At 46.4% G+C, this 16,461-nt stretch overlaps 1 protein-coding gene across 3 annotated transcripts in view; it reads left to right on the plus strand.

Moving 5' to 3' along the window:
- ash2l (ash2 like, histone lysine methyltransferase complex subunit) overlaps positions 1 to 15,630 on the plus strand; it is a 118,554-nt gene extending 102,924 nt beyond the window's left edge. For all 3 annotated transcript variants that reach the window (XM_072553916.1, XM_072553917.1, XM_072553918.1), the window contains 8 exons: positions 916 to 1,003; positions 2,277 to 2,494; positions 4,839 to 5,006; positions 6,228 to 6,421; positions 11,948 to 12,040; positions 13,293 to 13,391; positions 14,100 to 14,159; positions 14,911 to 15,630. In XM_072553916.1, the coding sequence (XP_072410017.1) occupies positions 916 to 1,003; positions 2,277 to 2,494; positions 4,839 to 5,006; positions 6,228 to 6,421; positions 11,948 to 12,040; positions 13,293 to 13,391; positions 14,100 to 14,159; positions 14,911 to 15,018 (1,028 nt within the window). In that variant the 3' untranslated portion in view covers positions 15,019 to 15,630. The remainder of the gene's footprint in view (positions 1 to 915; positions 1,004 to 2,276; positions 2,495 to 4,838; positions 5,007 to 6,227; positions 6,422 to 11,947; positions 12,041 to 13,292; positions 13,392 to 14,099; positions 14,160 to 14,910) is intronic.
- Positions 15,631 to 16,461: the final 831 nt, after the last annotated feature.

Raw genomic sequence — 16,461 nt, forward strand, 5'->3', positions numbered from 1 at the left:
TCGTATTTATCTGGAACAGATTACTGAATGTGTTAATTCATCAGAGGAAGTTGAGATGTGGAGTCATGTTTCTAATTGCTGTGGTTTGGTCTTGGAATGGCCCTGCAGTGTTAAGGCAAGTACAGACTCCCCGACCCAGTCTGACAGCTGAACTTTGCTGCTGTCTGAATTTTTGCTGCTCTTTTCTCCGATGTTTCCCAATGGGCTGCCATGACTCAGTGGAAAATGCACCATTCAGCTTGAATTTTAAAATGCAAGGTTCCACTTTGAGAAATAATGAAGGTCGAGAGGCAACAAGGAGCGTAGAATTCGCTTGAAAGTGTGAGAACATGTTTGAAGGGTAGAGTTTGAGTTTGCAGAAATGAAAGCAAGTCATGGGAGGGAGTTGAGCGAATTTTTGGCAGAGTCTTAAAAGTGTTTGGTTCCGTTTCCACACTATTCATTGTGTCTCAAGATATATGTAGCTTGGTAATGAGTTAGTGAGTTGCCTGGTTCAGCAGCTGCTCAAAACAGTCAGACAGAGGTTAGTTCATTTTATTGTGATTTCACCTTGAAAACCAGGTAATACTGACAGAAGGTGTCTTCAAGGAAACATTTGAAATGTGTTGACTTGTTCCTTGAGAGATTCTGGCAATAGTGGACTTGAAGGAAAGCCTAGTAAATGACCTTGCGCTGCTATGCTGAAATTGGTGTTGGTGTTGTCAGCAATAATTCCTATTTTTGTCCTGTCCCAAGTCCTTGTTCCTTCTGTCCCAGGCATGTCAAGGAGAGAAAAGCTTGCAGGCTAGTCTGTTCCCAGTGCACATCAGGCTGTTGCATCTTGTGCTTTTCCCCCTGAGTGGTTGCTCAGCTGTGAGTGTTTGGGAGCAGACTGTTCAGTCCCAGATCACAATCTTCAGTGTTTTCTCTTCCAAGGTGGCACTGTCGGAGGAAGCGGGAAAGGAAGAGGAGCAAAGCGTAAACAGGATGGAACCTCAGGAGGGACTGCCAAGCGAACCCGAAGGTAAGACTGTTTGGGAATTGGTGATGGACCTGTCCGTGGGAGAGCAGGGCAGTGCGGGCATTGAGAAAAGAGCCTGTTTTCTCACTCAGCAGTTTGTCGGATTATTTTCTGCAGCTGTCTTATGGCAGGTTCAGTTCAATGTTGGAATGGACACACTGGTTTTTAACTGCAGTGACATGTCCTGTAACAGCTAAAGTATTTCCTGCTCCTAGAAACATCAGCTTCTTCCAAGACACACAGCTGGTGACTGAACATTCTGACTTTGCAGAAGACACCCACAAGTTGTGAAGTCCAACTGTCCCACCTTCCCTACAGTCTCTTTGGACAGTGGCTGCACTTGTCTGTCTTTGAGGCATCTCAAAAGGGACAAGCTAAATGCTCATCTGTCTTTCGATTTGGTTCGAGGGTGAGGAGAGTGATGGTACCACCACAGGGAGAGGGTTGGACTTGTGTTTTGTTGGAGGTGAGTGCTTCATCAGTGACAGCTCAGAGTCTGGTCTCCACTGTCTCTGTTTTACAGCTGTCTGGTGTAGTGATTCACATACCTCTCCTGGAAGCTCTGGGTGGTGCAGAAAACTGAAATGGTCTCAGTGAATCAAGGGGCAGTTTGCAACATGTATCTCTAAAAGGAATGGCATGTCGAAATTGGTTGGTAGGTGGACAGGCAAGAAATGTGCCACTGTCTGAAGAACAGAACAGACAGGAGTGTAGCACCATTCATTCCTCTGGAATTGATGCCATCAAAAGAGGTGAATGGTAACCTTGCTAGTATTGATTGGATTCCCATCTAAATATGACCCTGCTTCCCAAAGGATTGGTTGGGGAGAATCACAGGTCATAGAATTCCTTCAGCATGTAAGCAGGCCATTTCACTGACCCTCCAAAGAGCATCCCCACCCCACAATCCATGGAACCCTGCATTTCCTACGGCCAACCCACCGCGCCTGCACATCCCTGGACACTATGTGCGAATTAGCATGATCAATCCACACTAACCTGTATATTTTTGGACTGTGAGAAAAGAGGGGAGGAAACCCACACAGACATTGGGAGAATGTGCAAACTCCACACAGTCTCCCGAGGGTGGAATCAAACCCGGCTCCCTGACGCTGTGAGCCAACAGTGCTAACCACCAAGTCACCTGATAACCAGGTGGTATTAAGTTGATGTTTCAGCCAAGGATGCTCCGACCTGGGCTTGAGCCAGTGAGGAGCAGATGGATGAGGTTCTTACAGAGTCCTAAATGAGTGTGTGTTTTTAAAATTCCTCCTAGTGACCCATTGTTTGCTGCTCAGCGGCTGCCCCCACATGGCTATCCACTGGAGCATCCGTTCAACAAAGATGGTTATCGGTATATCCTGGCTGAGCCTGATCCACACGCTCCAGACCCTGAGAAGTTGGAGCTTGACTGCTGGGCTGGTAAACCTATCCCTGGAGACCTGTACAGGGCTTGTCTGTATGAGAAGGTTCTTCTGGCACTACATGATCGAGGTATGTATCGACTGGGGCAGCGGGAGAGCGGCTCTGTTCGAATTTCGGCTTTGTGTTCCGATATGGGGAAGTGGGGCCCACCACCCTGTCGGGGGGTCACAGTGGCTCTGACCCTTGTGCTATCGTGTGTTGTTGAACACGAGTGGATCCTGCAGTATAGTTCATGGCATAGTGCCTGCATTTCTTCCAGTGTTTGTCAGGCAGGGAATGTGTGTTGGAGTCGTTCTCCTGTGCTGCATTCACATTGAGAACACTGGTTCCATTAACTGAAGTCTCCACCCTTTAGTGAATTTTGTAGCACTGACCTCAGGGTCAGCCTTTTTACAGAGGGAACCATGTCATGGGGTATCTGAGTGCATTGTGGCACAACTTGTAGCGATCGAACTACTGGGCTCTAGATTTGCAGTCCTTGAGTTCCCGTTACTCCCAATGTCTGTTCTGCACCAAGCCAGATTCCTTCAAAGTATGTTCAGGTAGTCGAGACCCCAACGTTTTCTTATTTAAAAGGCAGATGTGTGGTGGATATTCCAGGTGTGATGCAGCCGGTTAAAGCACCCAGCTTTAAGCAACATAAAACTTATTGATATACTACGGTTGAAACATGAACAAAAGTAGAATTTAGAATAACTTAATTATTAGAAAGCCCAACTCACTCAGTATAGCAACTTAACCCAGGATATGTTCCTGTTCCCGCATCATCGCATAAACGCACTCCTTGCCACAAGGTAATTTCAAACTGGGAGAAAGCGAGGACTGCAGATGCTGGAGGTCAGAGTTGAGAGTGTGGTGCTGGAGAAGCACAGCAGGTCAAGCAGCATCCGAGGAGCAGGAAACTGACCCCACAACCAGGGAGATATTTTCTTCCCCACCACAACCCACTTTCCGTAAAGACCATTCCCTCCACAACTCTCTAGTCAGATCCATGCCCCCTACCAACCCACCCTCCCCTCCCAGCACCTTCCCCTGCCACTGCAGGAATTGCAAAACCTGAACGCACACCTCCCCCCTCACCTCCGTCCACACATGTCATTTACTGTATCCGTTGCTCCCGATGCAGTCTCCTCTACATTGGGGAGACAGGACATCTACTTGCAGAATGCTTCAGAGAACGTCTCCGGGACACCTGCACCAATCAATCCTGTTGCCCCATGGCCGAACACTTCAACTCCCCCTCCCACTCCGCCAAGGATGTGCAGGTACTGGATCTCCTCCATCGCCACTCTCTAACCACCCAATGCCTGGAGGAAGAACGCCTCATCTTCTGCCTTGGGACCCTCCAACCACACACCATCAATGTGGATTTCACCAGTTTCCTCATTTCCCCTCCCCCCACCTTATCCCAAATCCAACCTTCCAAATTGGCACCGCACCACCCTCATAACTTGTCCTACCTGTCCATCTTCCTTCCTATCTATCCGCTCCACCCTCCTCTCTGACCTGTCACCTTCGTCTACCTATCGCACTCTCAGCTACCTCCCCCCACCCCCCTCTCATATACCTCTCTGCCCCCTTGGCTCTGAAACCTCGTTCCTGAGGAAGGGCTTTTGTCTGAAACGTCAATTCTCCTGCTCCTTGGATGCTGCCTGACCTGCTGTGCTTGTCCAGCACCACACAGTCGACAAGGTAAATTCAAATTCAGGTTCCTATAGGCAGGAGAGATTTCAGAGCGAAAGCCAGTCAGGAATCATCTGCTGAAGCTTAGAATCTTTCTGCACCACAGCAGCAGCAGCTCACTGTTACAATTAAAGGAAACGAGAAAAAATCTGAACTGGAAGAACTGGCCACTCCTTTGCCATTGTCAAATGAGGCTCTCGCCCAGACATTTCGGCACATCTACCTTTACAACCTGTCTTGAAAAAAAAAAGAGAAAATGACCTTGTTAAAGTGACAGCATTGTCACATGCCATTGACTCTCCCAAGGAAGCACATGCTTGGGGGAAGCCTTCCATTCTCCTGGGTCAAATTTAATTTGGAAGCACTGTGTCTTCCCATCCCATTGATGGCCATCTCACGCTCACAGCAGGCTCAGCATTGACATGTTATTGGAGTTCCTTGTTATTACCAGATTGGGGAGAGGGATCCACATGGCTTTTCACCAGCGTTTTGCAGCTTAAGGGCAGTATTGGGAAACAGACCTTATGTAGAGCCTGTGTGGTCCAAGCTATTGATGTTGTGAGATGGTCACTGAGCTTAAGGGTGCTGGGTAGTTAGGGAAGTAAGAGACACTGAATGTTGTGACTTCAGTGAGCTAGGAATTACATTTGAGGTCCTAAGATTGTTGAGCTCTGTAATACAGCTCATGCCTTTTCAAATTTGCTGCTTATTGGCTGTGCGATCCTCTCAGCTCCTCAGCTCAAGATCTCGGACGATCGACTGACGGTGACGGGAGAGAAGGGTTACTCCATGGTACGGGCCTCTCACGGCATCCGGAAAGGGGGCTGGTACTTTGAGATCACGGTGGATGAGATGCCTGCAGAAACGGCGGCGAGACTTGGCTGGTCACAGCCATTAGGTACGATACCACCCTGCATTGTCCTGCAAGACAGCCTTTCAGGAAGGGAATTACTCATCTCAGGATTTGGCTTGGTCTCTCAAGAGTAAACCTCCTGAGCTTGAGTATCTCTTTGACAGCCACAAAGATCTGTGAAAAGAAAGCAAGTCGATGGGCGCAGATGTGGTATGTATCATTGTCTTGAAGCTGAGTACCTGTATAGGTCACAGTTGATCAGTGTACATGGAACACAGAACAGTACAGCACAGGAACAGGCCCTTGGGCCCACTCCATCTGTGTTGACCATGATGACACTGGAGGACGTGATTTGGAGACGCTGGTGTTGGACTGGGGGTGTACAACATTAAAAATCACACAACACCAGGTTATACCCAACAGGTTTATTTGGAAGCAGTAGAGTTTGGAGCGCTGCTCCTTCATCAGGTGGTGGTGGAGAATAAGATTGTAAGACACAGAATTTATAGCAAAAGTTTACAATGTCATGTAACTGAAATTATATCTTGAAAAAGACCCAGATTGTTTGTTAAGTCTCTCATCTTTTCGAATGACCATATTGGTTTCAGTTCTTTCATATGTAAAGCACAAAACGTTTTTTAAAAGTTACATTCTCAAGTGCACTTTAACAATTGGTGTCACATCAGCCCAAATAATGTATTGAAGGTGTTAGCTTTCCTGTGTGAGACTGTCTGTGCCACAATGGTCAGACTGATTCTAATCTCAAAAACGGATTGACAGAATCTTAGATGGATTCTTCCCCTTTTTGAGCCAAGTAAAATGTAATTCTGCAAGTCCAAATTCACCCCACAAACTTGTATGTGTATGCGTGTGCATGTGGGTCGAGGAGACCTGCATTTTTTTTCTTCTTGACTTAGCAGTTCAGCCCATGGAGACTGCTCCACCATTCATTATGATCATGGTCAATCTTACCTTGGCCTCAACTCCGCTTTCCATAACCCTTCAACCCATGACTAATTAAAAATCTCTCTGTTCCACCCTTAACCTTACTCACTGTCCCAGTGTCCATTGCACCTGGAGTAAAGGACCAATTGTAGTACAGTTGTTGAAATGTTGGGCAAGATTGAATGTGACAGTGAGTCTGCATGCTTGCACATCTCACTGTGTGTTGGCAGACAATGTCAGGAAGTACGGTTGGGAGCAGAAGAGATGGCGCTTGATGTTCAGATATCAAATTGTAACCTTGTCAAACTTGGCTACCTGCAGGCAATCTCCAGGCACCCTTGGGCTATGATAAGTTCAGTTACTCATGGCGGAGCAAGAAAGGGACCAAGTTCCATCAGTCAATAGGCAAGCACTACGCCAAAGGCTATGGGCAAGGAGATGTCCTCGGGTTTTACCTGTACCTTCCTGAGGACACAGAGGCAGCCCGGGCACTGCCAGACACCTACAAAGATAAGGTAACAGGAAAGGGTTTTTGCAAGATACCCATTTCATAAAAATCCCTTTTTGACATTAATACATTGATGCATTAAATTGGGAATGTGTTCAATTCCATGTGGAGAAATCTCTGAGTTCCATTAATGCACTCTTCAGTCGACTTTGTCATGATGGCAAAGTGAGAAAGGGCATTTTAGGAGATCAGCATCAAAAATATTGGTGTATTGAATGTTGTGGTTACTCAACAGTTTTAATGTGAGAGCTGTATATTTTTGATAACATGATGCTGTTGGGGTGGATAGCGGTGATAGCTGAAAATGTGTTACTGGAAAAGCGCAGTAGGTCAGGCAGCATCCAAGGAGCAGGAGAATCGACGTTTCGGGCATGAGCCCTTCTTCAGGAATCCTGAAGAAGGGCTCATGTCCAAAACGTTGATTCTCCTGCTCCTTGGATGCTGCCTGACCTACTGCGCTTTTTCAGCAACACATTTTCAGCTCTGATCTCCAGCATCTGCAGTCCTCACTTTCTCCTGGATAGCAGTGATACCCAGGTCTTGGGGACCACGGCTGGATTTGCTGTCGTTTGTCAATACGTAGATGTACCTACAAGAGAAGGGTCGAAACCTGACCTTCTCTTAGGAAATAAGGCAACGCAAGTGACTGAAGTGTTAATGGGGTGCACTTTGGGGCAAGTGAACATTCTTCTATTAGTTGTAAAATAGTTATGGAAAAGGGGAGGTCTTGTGTGTAAAAGTTAAGATTCGAGTTTGGAGTAAGGCCGATTTGGACAGAATGAGAGGGGCACTTACAAAAGTTAATTGGGGTGTAGAGTGTTCACAGGTCATGGGACAACTGTTAAGTAAGAGGTTTTAAGAAATGAAATATTGAGAGTTCACAGACAGTATGTTCCTGTTAGAGTGAAGGGTAAAGCTTGGAGTTGTGGGGATCAATGGATGACTGAAGACATTGAATCTCTGATCAAGAAAAAGGAGAAGGCACTGGGCAGGTATCGACAGCTGGGATTGAGTGAATCTCTTGAGAAGGGGAGTAGGGTCATACTGAAGAGGGAAATCAGGAAGGTAAAAAGGCGGAATGGAATAGCCTTGGCAGATAAGGTTAAGGATAATCCCAAGAGATTCCACAAATACGTGAAGGGCAAACAAGGAGCGAATAGGGCCCTCAAAATCAACCAGGCCGTCTGTATTTGGAATCGCAAGAAATGGGAGAGATACAACATGAATTTTTCGCATCAGGATGTGGTGTGGAGAAAGACATGGAAGTCAGGGAATACGGGAAATAAGTGTTCATGTCTTGAAAACCATTCAGATTACAGAAGAGAAGGTGCTGGAGAACTTAGAAAGCATAAAGGTAGATAAATCTCTGGGACCTGATCAAGACAGGACCTTGGGAGAAGCTAAGGAAAAAAATGCAGGGCCCTAGCAGGGACATTTGTATCATCCAGAGTCATGGGTGAGGTGCTGGAAGATGGGAGGGTGGCTAATGCTGTGCCTGTATTTAAGAAAGGCTATAAGAAGCAGCCTGGGATCTACAGACCAGTGAGTCTGATAGGAGGGGTGAGTAAGGTGTTGGAAGGGATTCTGAGAGACAGAATCTGCATGCATTTGGAGAGGCAAGGACTGATAAGCGATAGTCAGCATGGGAAACTGAAACTCACCAGCTTGATCGAGTTTTTTGAGGATGTGACCAAGAAGATAGATGAGGGCAGAGCGGTTGACGTTGTTGACGTGGACTTTGGCAAGGACTTGGGCAAGGTTCTGCGTGGTAGACTGGATAGTATAGTTAAATCACCTGGTATCCAGGTGATACCAAATTGGCTCAAAGGTAGAAGACAGAAGTTGATGGTGGAGGGTTGGTTTTCAGACTGGAGGCCTCGAATAGTGTGCCACAAGGATTGGTGCTGCGCCTGCCCATTGTTTGTCATTTATACCAATGATTTGGATGAGAATATAGAAAGCATGGTTAGTAAGTTTATGGATGACACCAAAATTAATACTGTAGTGGACAGTGAAGAAGATTATCCAACAAGATCTTGATCAGATGGGTCAATGGGCTGAGGTGTGGCAGATGGAGTTTACTTTAGATAAATGCGAGGCTATGTATTTTGGTAAGATCAACCAGAATAAGACTTAAGCAGTTCGTGGTAGGACCCTGGAGAATGTTATCAAACAGAGAGACCTCGGAGTGCAGTTACATAGTTCCTCGAAAGTGGCATCACAGGTAGAGAAGGTGTTTGGCACACTTGCCTTTATTGGTCAGTGCAAGGATGCCATGTAGCGCTGTACAAGACGTTGGTATGACCACTTTTGGAGTACTGTGTACAGTTCTGGTTGCCCTGCTCCAGGAAGGATATTATTAAATTAGCAATTGTCTGCAAGCATGTTACTGGGGCTAGGAGGGTTTGATTATAAGGAGAGGTTAGATCGACTGAGACTTATTGCCCTGGAGCTTCCAGGGTGATGGATTATTTTATAAAGGTTTATAAAATCATGAGGGGCATAGGTAACATAAATGACAAAGGTCTTTTCCCTCGGGTAGGTGAGTCCATAGCTGAAGGGCATAGGTTTAAGGTGAGAAGGTAAAGAATTAAACGGTACCTGAGGGGCAACTTTTTCTCACAGAGGGTGGTACTGTCTGGAATAGAGGAAGTGCGAGGTGCAGGTACAGTTCCAACATGTAAAAGATGGTTGGACAGGTACATGAATAGGAAAGCTAGGGAGGAGATAGCAGAGCTGTTGGCTTTGATATTTGAGTCGTCATTAAACTCAGGTTTAGTACCTGAGGACTGGAGGATTGCAAATGTTGTGCCATTGTTCAAGAAGGGCAGTAGAGATGAGCTTAAAAATGTGTTGCTGGAAAAGCGCAGCAGGTCAGGCAGCATCAGAGGAACAAGAGAATCGACGTTTTGGGCATAAGCCCTTCTTTAGGAATCATCGGGCAGTAGAGATGATCCAGGTAATTATAGACCAGTGAGCCTTACTTCTGTTGTAGGAAAGGTTTTGGAAAGGATTATAAGAGATAAGATTTATAATCATCTAGCAAGCAACAATTTGATTTTAGATAGTCAACCTGGTTTCGTCAAGGGCAGCTCGTGTCTCACAAACCCCATTGACTTTTTTGAGAAGGTGACCAAGCATTGTAGATGAGGGTGGGCCAGTTGATGTGGTATACATGGACTTCAGTAAAGCCTTTGATAAGGTTCCACATGGGAAGATGATTGAGAAAATGCAGAAGCATGGAATTGAGGGTGATTTAGCAGTTTGAATTAGAAACTGGCTTTCTGAAAGAAGACAGCGAATGGTGGTTGATGGAAAATCTTCAGCCTGGAGTCCAGTTACTAGTGGTTTGCCACAAGGATCTGTTTTGGGACCACAGCTGTTTCTCATTTTTATAAATGACTTAGACGCAGGCCGAGGTGGATGGATTAGTAAATTTGCAGGCGACACTAAAGTCGGTGGAGTCGTAGACAATGTGGAAGAATGTTACAGGTTGCAGTGCCACTTGGATAATCTGCAGAATTGGGCTGAGAGGTGGCAAATGGAGTTCAATGCAGCTAAATGTGAGGTGATTGGGAAGAATAACAGGAAGGCAGAATACTGGGTCAATGGAAAGATTCTTGGTAGTGTGGATGTGCAGAGCGATCTTGGAGTCCATGTACAAAGATCCCTGAAAGTTGCCACCCAGGTGGACAGTGCTGTTAAGAAGGTGTGTTAGGTTTCATTCATAGAGGGATTGAGTTCCGGAGCTGCAACATCATGCTGCAATTAAACAAAACGCTGGTGCGGCCACACTTGGAATATTGTGTACAGTTCTGGTCGGGAAGGATGTGGAAGCATTGGAAAAGGTGCAGAGGAGATTTACCAGGACGTTGTCTGGTCTTATGAGGAAAAGCTGAGAGACTTGAACCTGTTCTCATTGGAAAGAAGAAGACTAAGAGGGGATTTGATAGAGACATACAAGATGATCAGAGGATTAGATAGGGTAGACAGTGAAAGTCTTTTTTTCTAGGATGATGATGTCAGCTTGTACGAGGGGGCATAACTACAAATTGAGGGATGATAGATTTAAGACAGATGTCAGAGGCAGGTTCTTTACATAGAGAATGGTAAGGGCATGGAATGCACTACCTCCTAATGTCGTCCACTCAGCCACATTAGGGAGATTTACACAATCCTTAGATAAGCACATGGATGATTTTGGGATAGTGTAGGGGGACGAGCTGAGAATAGTTCGCAGGTCGGTGCAACATTGAGGGCCGAAGGGCCTGTTCTGCGCTGTCTTGTTCCATGTTCTATGAAAGCGTTAGAGGGATACGAGTCAAATGCAGGGAAATGGGGTTAGTTTATTTTAGGAAAACTGATCAGCATGGATGAGTTAGACCGTGCTTATGACTTTCTATTTCCCATTATAGCCAGGAGTCTGTACATTTCTGCTATAGTGACACCATCTTGTGGTAAGAATTTGCTAATTAACATCACTGACCTCAACAGAATTTACTTGGACCAATTTCTCTTTGGAATTGGCTTATTCTCATATCTGTTCATGCTTGTTCAAATTGTAACTTAGTGTGCCAGTGATGGCTGATGTTAACTGCTCCGAAGTGTTACCCACAGCTGAATAACAAGGTCCTCAAATCATGGCCCGCTTCAGAGATCTCAGTCCAGAATGTAGTGATGCCAACTCTGTCCTGAGCAAGCCCAATGCTGTTGGACACATCACCTTGTTAATGACAGCCCTATCCTCGGTGAATATATCTCATCGTGCCGTTTTGAAAGGATGTCCTGGCCAGTGTTCAAGTGACAGCTTGAAAAGAGAATGATCTGGTCATTTTCACATTGCTGTTTGTAAGAACTTATCATGTGCCACATTTCCAACCTTACAGCAGCTTCCATACAATCCAAAAGACTGGAGCATGTCTGTCATGCCAGAATCGTGCCTGAAAGCTTCTGATGTGTGAAGCCGAGGATAGTCACCTGTGAGAATGGTCCTCCTATGATTGTCCACTCTTTACCAACATCGAGTTATAGAGATGTACAGCATGGAAACAGACCCTTCGGTCCAACCCAATCTCGTCCCAGCTGCCAGCACCCAGCCCATATACCTCCAAACCCTTCCTATTCATATACCCATCCAAATGCCTTTTAAATGTTGCAATTGTACCAGCCTCCACCACTTCCTCTGGCAGCTCATTCCATACATGTACCACCCTCTGTGTGAAAAAGTTGCCCCTTAGGTCCCTTCTCTATCTTTCCCCTCTCACCATAAACCTATGCCCTCTAGTTCTGGACTCCCACACCTCAGGGAAAAGACTTTGTCTATTTATCCTATCCACGCCCCTCAATTTTATAAACCTCTGTAAGGTCACCCCTCAGCCTCCTTAAGCATGTAGCTTATATTTCACCTACTGTTTAACAAGTAGAACCAGTCTAGGAGAAGTTGAGTTTGAGTCTGGGGAAAAAGAGAAAAATGATAAAGTTGTCGAGTTTGTGTTTTCTGCTGTTAATGTCACTCTTTTTTTCTGTGGGGCAGGCACTGATTAAGTTCAAGAGTTACCTGTACTTTGAAGAGAAGGACTTTGTGGATAAGGCTGAGAAGAGCCTGAAACCAGCAACAGGCAGTAAGGTGAGATGCCCAGTGAGATGTGATTCCCCAAGCCGGTCACACATACATGGCTAAAAGGAGACAAATGTGAAGGTTTTCACCTTGTGCTCATTGCAACCAGTGCACAAGAAACAGAATTGAGAAATAGGTACATCATGAGGAGAGGGTGCTGATTGGTCAAGACATTGTGATTCAGTCTCAGCAGTTAACTGTCGATCTTTGTCCACAGGGCAGACAGATTCTGATTGGTCAAATTGGGAAAAGGACATTGCATCCATACCTAAAGGGATCCTGAAGGAAGCTGATCTCTGCTGCCCTATGGCGACAGCTTGACCAATTGTAATCTGCCTGCTGACTCTGAGAATGAAGATTGACAGTTAACTGTCCTGATGAAGGGCTGATGCTCGAACTGTTGATTCTCCTGCTCCTTGGATACTGCCTGACTGGCTGTGCTTTTCCAGCACTCCACTCTTCATCTCTGATCTCTAGCATCTGCAGTGCTCACTTTCTCCCAGTTAACTGTCCTTGCTGAATCTCCATGTTCCAACCAGTCAGTACCCTCTTCTCATGCTGTATAAATTAGAGGCTGTTTCTTGGATTCTCCTTCTAACAAGCTGAATTCAAGCTAACAAGCACGAGTTTATACACCAGCCACTGTTGTAAACCATTCCGGCAAGTTCAGTAACAAAGTATGCAGTTGTTTAACAACATTGAGATTGGAGATTTTTGTTTCAGCAAATGCGAAAGGAGATTGATGGGGTAGATATGGAACAGATGTTCCACCTTGTGAGACAGCCCTGAAGAAGAGGTCAGAGAGTGACAGGGGTGAGGAGAAATGACCTCTCCCATCCGGTTGTGAACCTGTGGAGCTCTCTGTCCCAGAGCGCAGTGGAGGCAAAATCACTCAACAGGTTGAAGGACGAAATAGATGTGTTTCTGATGAAAAGTGGGATACAGGGCAGTGGGGAGCAGGCAGGAGAGTGGAGTTGGGACCAGGATAACTTCAGCCAGGATCATGTTACATGGTGGAGTGGGCTCGACTGGCTGAAATGTCTGCTCCGACTCCGAATTCCTACATTCCTCTGAGATCAGGCCTGCTCCTCAGATGCTGCGTGAACTGCTGTGCTTTTCCAGCACCACTATACCCCTCCTGACTGATTCATTGCAGGGACTGTAAATGGTGTGTTTGGTCTGGTTCTTACCCAGTTGGTCTGGAACTAACTGGTGCCTTGACAAAATATTGAACATGTCTTTTTTTCCCCTCCTGATTTAGATGATATTTTTTAAGAATGGAGATAATGAAGGAACTGCCTATGAAGATGTGTATGCTGGGGTGTACCATCCTGCAATTTCTTTGTACAAGAACTGCACTGTAAGTATGACCAAGGGAGTTGATGGACTTGCAGCTTTCTCTCAAGGACGTCTTGTCTGGAATGTTTGAGCAATACTCTTTTGGCTCTGGTGATGTGCTGCTGCTGCATTGAGTGTACAGGGCAGCCCTTGGTCAAGAGCACAGTTCACTCCACCTTGCTATCTCTGCTTGGCGCACTCACACCTTTCACAGCTTCCTTGCATCCTGTCTTTCCTGGTTGAGATTTGCTGAAAAGCTGCCGTGGTGGGGGGCTCAGACCCCCAGTCTTGATCTCGGGGAAACAGCAACTCTCCAACCCCAAAGAGCGCTGGGAATTTACTGCAGGGTCTTGGGTCTCGAGAGCCCATCGCCCATTTATTGTCCTCATGATGTTGGCAACGAAAGGCCTGTGGCAGGGTGCCAGAATAAATACTGAGAAACTGCTGTGGGATTTCGGCAGCTAGGTAAACGGGATCTTTGCACTTGTACCGAAAAGTTTGTTTTACAGTCGGAATGTTTCACTGGGATTTGTTTGCTGCATTTGAATCCTCTGTCCATCGGAAAAGCAGCGTTGAGTGGAATGTTTGGTCAGGGGTTTACAACTGAGAGACTTATTTTCCCGCTGCAGTTGTGGTGGGGGTTGGGGGAGGGGGGGGGTGGTTGTTCACTCATTGACATGTGTCGAGGGAAAGCATGTGATTCACGCTTGGGTCTGATTTTTTTTTTCAGGTGTCGATCAATTTCGGGCCAAACTTCAAGTATCCTCCGAAAGACATTCCCTTCAAACCGGTATGCTCTAGCTCCTCCTTTCCTGCACCAGCTCCTCCCTTCCACCTTTTTAACAAAAAACACAGCTGTTCTGGAATCGAAACGCTGGCAGGGGTGACCCACCGAAGGGTGGAGACCCTGCCCTTTGATTCGGAGTCACCTGCCGCAGCACTTGGTGGGCTTTTCAGTGTGAGAGATTTTCCTCACCCTACCCGGCTCCACCCATAAACTCCTTTCATTTCAAAACATATTGAGTGAACGTGAAAACAAGGCTCCTGGCCTTGTGAATGATGCTGACATAAGATTGGCAGAAACGTTGGGGATTTCCCTGGGTGTTCTGGCCAGTTTCTTACCCTGTTGGCCCACTCCAGGTAAACTGTTGGTTTTCCTCACTGCTGTTTGGATGTGGATTAGCCACTTGGCTTCACCCTCTGTCATAGTCACAAAGTAATCTTTTAAAATCTGAAGCTCTTTTGAGTCTCCTTGAGGCGCTGTACATATGCTTTGATGAGCTGTGTTACATTGAGAGAAACTGATAATGCAGGAGGTGGCCATTCAGCCTGTCATCCTGATGTCCAAAAGTCCCTTATCCTCACGCACCTACCAAATTCCCTTTTCACGTGATTGATTCCATCAGTTTCCGACTCCTTTTCGGGCCATTCGTGTACAGAAGTGTGTCCCTGACACAGCCCAAAATCCACCAAGTCCCTGCTGCCGTTTCCAGCAACTTCTGCCGTTAACCTGATCGTGTTTGTCTTTGCTTGATGTGCAGATAAGTGACATGGGCTGGTACGCTGTGGTGGAGCACACACTGGCAGATATTCTTTACCATGCTGAAGGAGAGGTGGATGGGCGGAGAAGCCCACCCTGGGAGCCCTAACTCCCTCCGAACGGAGAAATCCCCCCCCCCCCCACCCCGGCACTCCAGGGGCTACTGAAGGAACTGTGTGCAGTGAAGTTAAACACAAATGATACTTGAACCACGAGCAGTCATGATAGGGCTCGGACAATCTTGGAGTCACGTCAGACTCATTCCATTGTACTTGGGTTTCGGTGAGTCGACCCAATCCTGTCGCAAACCAACTCCATACACAGGTCAGTCAGATGGTGCACAGTGCCAGGCGTTACATGGGCTCTACCCCCACCAACCACATGATTGCCATTTGGAAATGATACATTTGTGCAGCCGAATCACTCCTGCATTTCTCAGCATCTTGACTCGATGGCCATGGCATTTTTTGAACACAGAAGTTGTTGGTAATCAGACCGCAATGTTCACCAACTGCTGGGTAACAGCTCAGCTCAGTTCTGTATCAGACCAAGCGACTATGTGAGGTGACGCCACATCCAATCAAACTGGCTTCCACAGTGGCAGGTTCACAATCATAGGAAAATGGCCTGGCAAACACCCATCAGACAAAAACCGGGAGATGGGCCGTCCAGAGCCTTGTATTTTCATGTCTTCATCCTGTAATAAAAGCTGGGAATAATGTGTGCTGGTTGGACTCCTGAATCAAGTTGCATTGTCTGTTTCTGTGCTGTCACTCAGGGAGTGGGCTCATGAGACTGGCAACTTTTCTGCTTTCACCGCCATATCTCGGTTTTTTCACCAAAACACTTTTTCGGTTGTGACCCACTTGGTAACAACCTGCACCTGAAAGTTTTCCATGTTTGACCCCGATATCTGAAGCTTTAGCCCAACGAAACAATGTTAGTTTGTCCATGAGCAAGGGGGCCTGAGCTTCAGGTCCCAAGCAGCCCCAGAGGTATGGAATAATGTGTCTGAACAACTTGATTGGAAAATACATAAAAAGCAGCTCAAATTTTAAAACTGGGTTGTGATAATACAATCCCAACTTGTAATTTCAGAGCCTTAGAGAGAAACACCACGGAAACAGAAACTTCGGTCCAACTCGTCCATGCCGATCAGATATCCTAAATTCATCCAGTCCAATTTGCCAGCACCTGGCCCATATCCCTCCAAACCCTTCCTATTCACATACCCATCCAAATGCCTCTTAAATGTTGCAATTGTCCCAGCCTCCACCACATCCTCTGGCAGCTCATTCCATACATGTGTGAAAAAGCTGCCCCTTAGGTCCCTTTTAAATCTGTCCCCTCTCACCCGAAACGAATGGCTTTTCGTTCTGGACTGCCCCACCCTGGGAAACAGACCTTGTCTTTTTACCCTATCCATTCTCCTCATGATTTTATAAACCTCTTTCAGGTCACCCCTCAGTCTCCAACGCTCCAGCTTATTGAACCCTCCAGCCCTGGCAACATCTAAATCTTTTCTGAACCCTTTCAAGTTTTGCAATGTCCT

The sequence above is a fragment of the Chiloscyllium punctatum genome, chromosome 35 (assembly GCF_047496795.1).
Source record: "Chiloscyllium punctatum isolate Juve2018m chromosome 35, sChiPun1.3, whole genome shotgun sequence".
In the NCBI taxonomy this organism is placed as follows: Eukaryota; Metazoa; Chordata; class Chondrichthyes; order Orectolobiformes; family Hemiscylliidae; genus Chiloscyllium; species Chiloscyllium punctatum.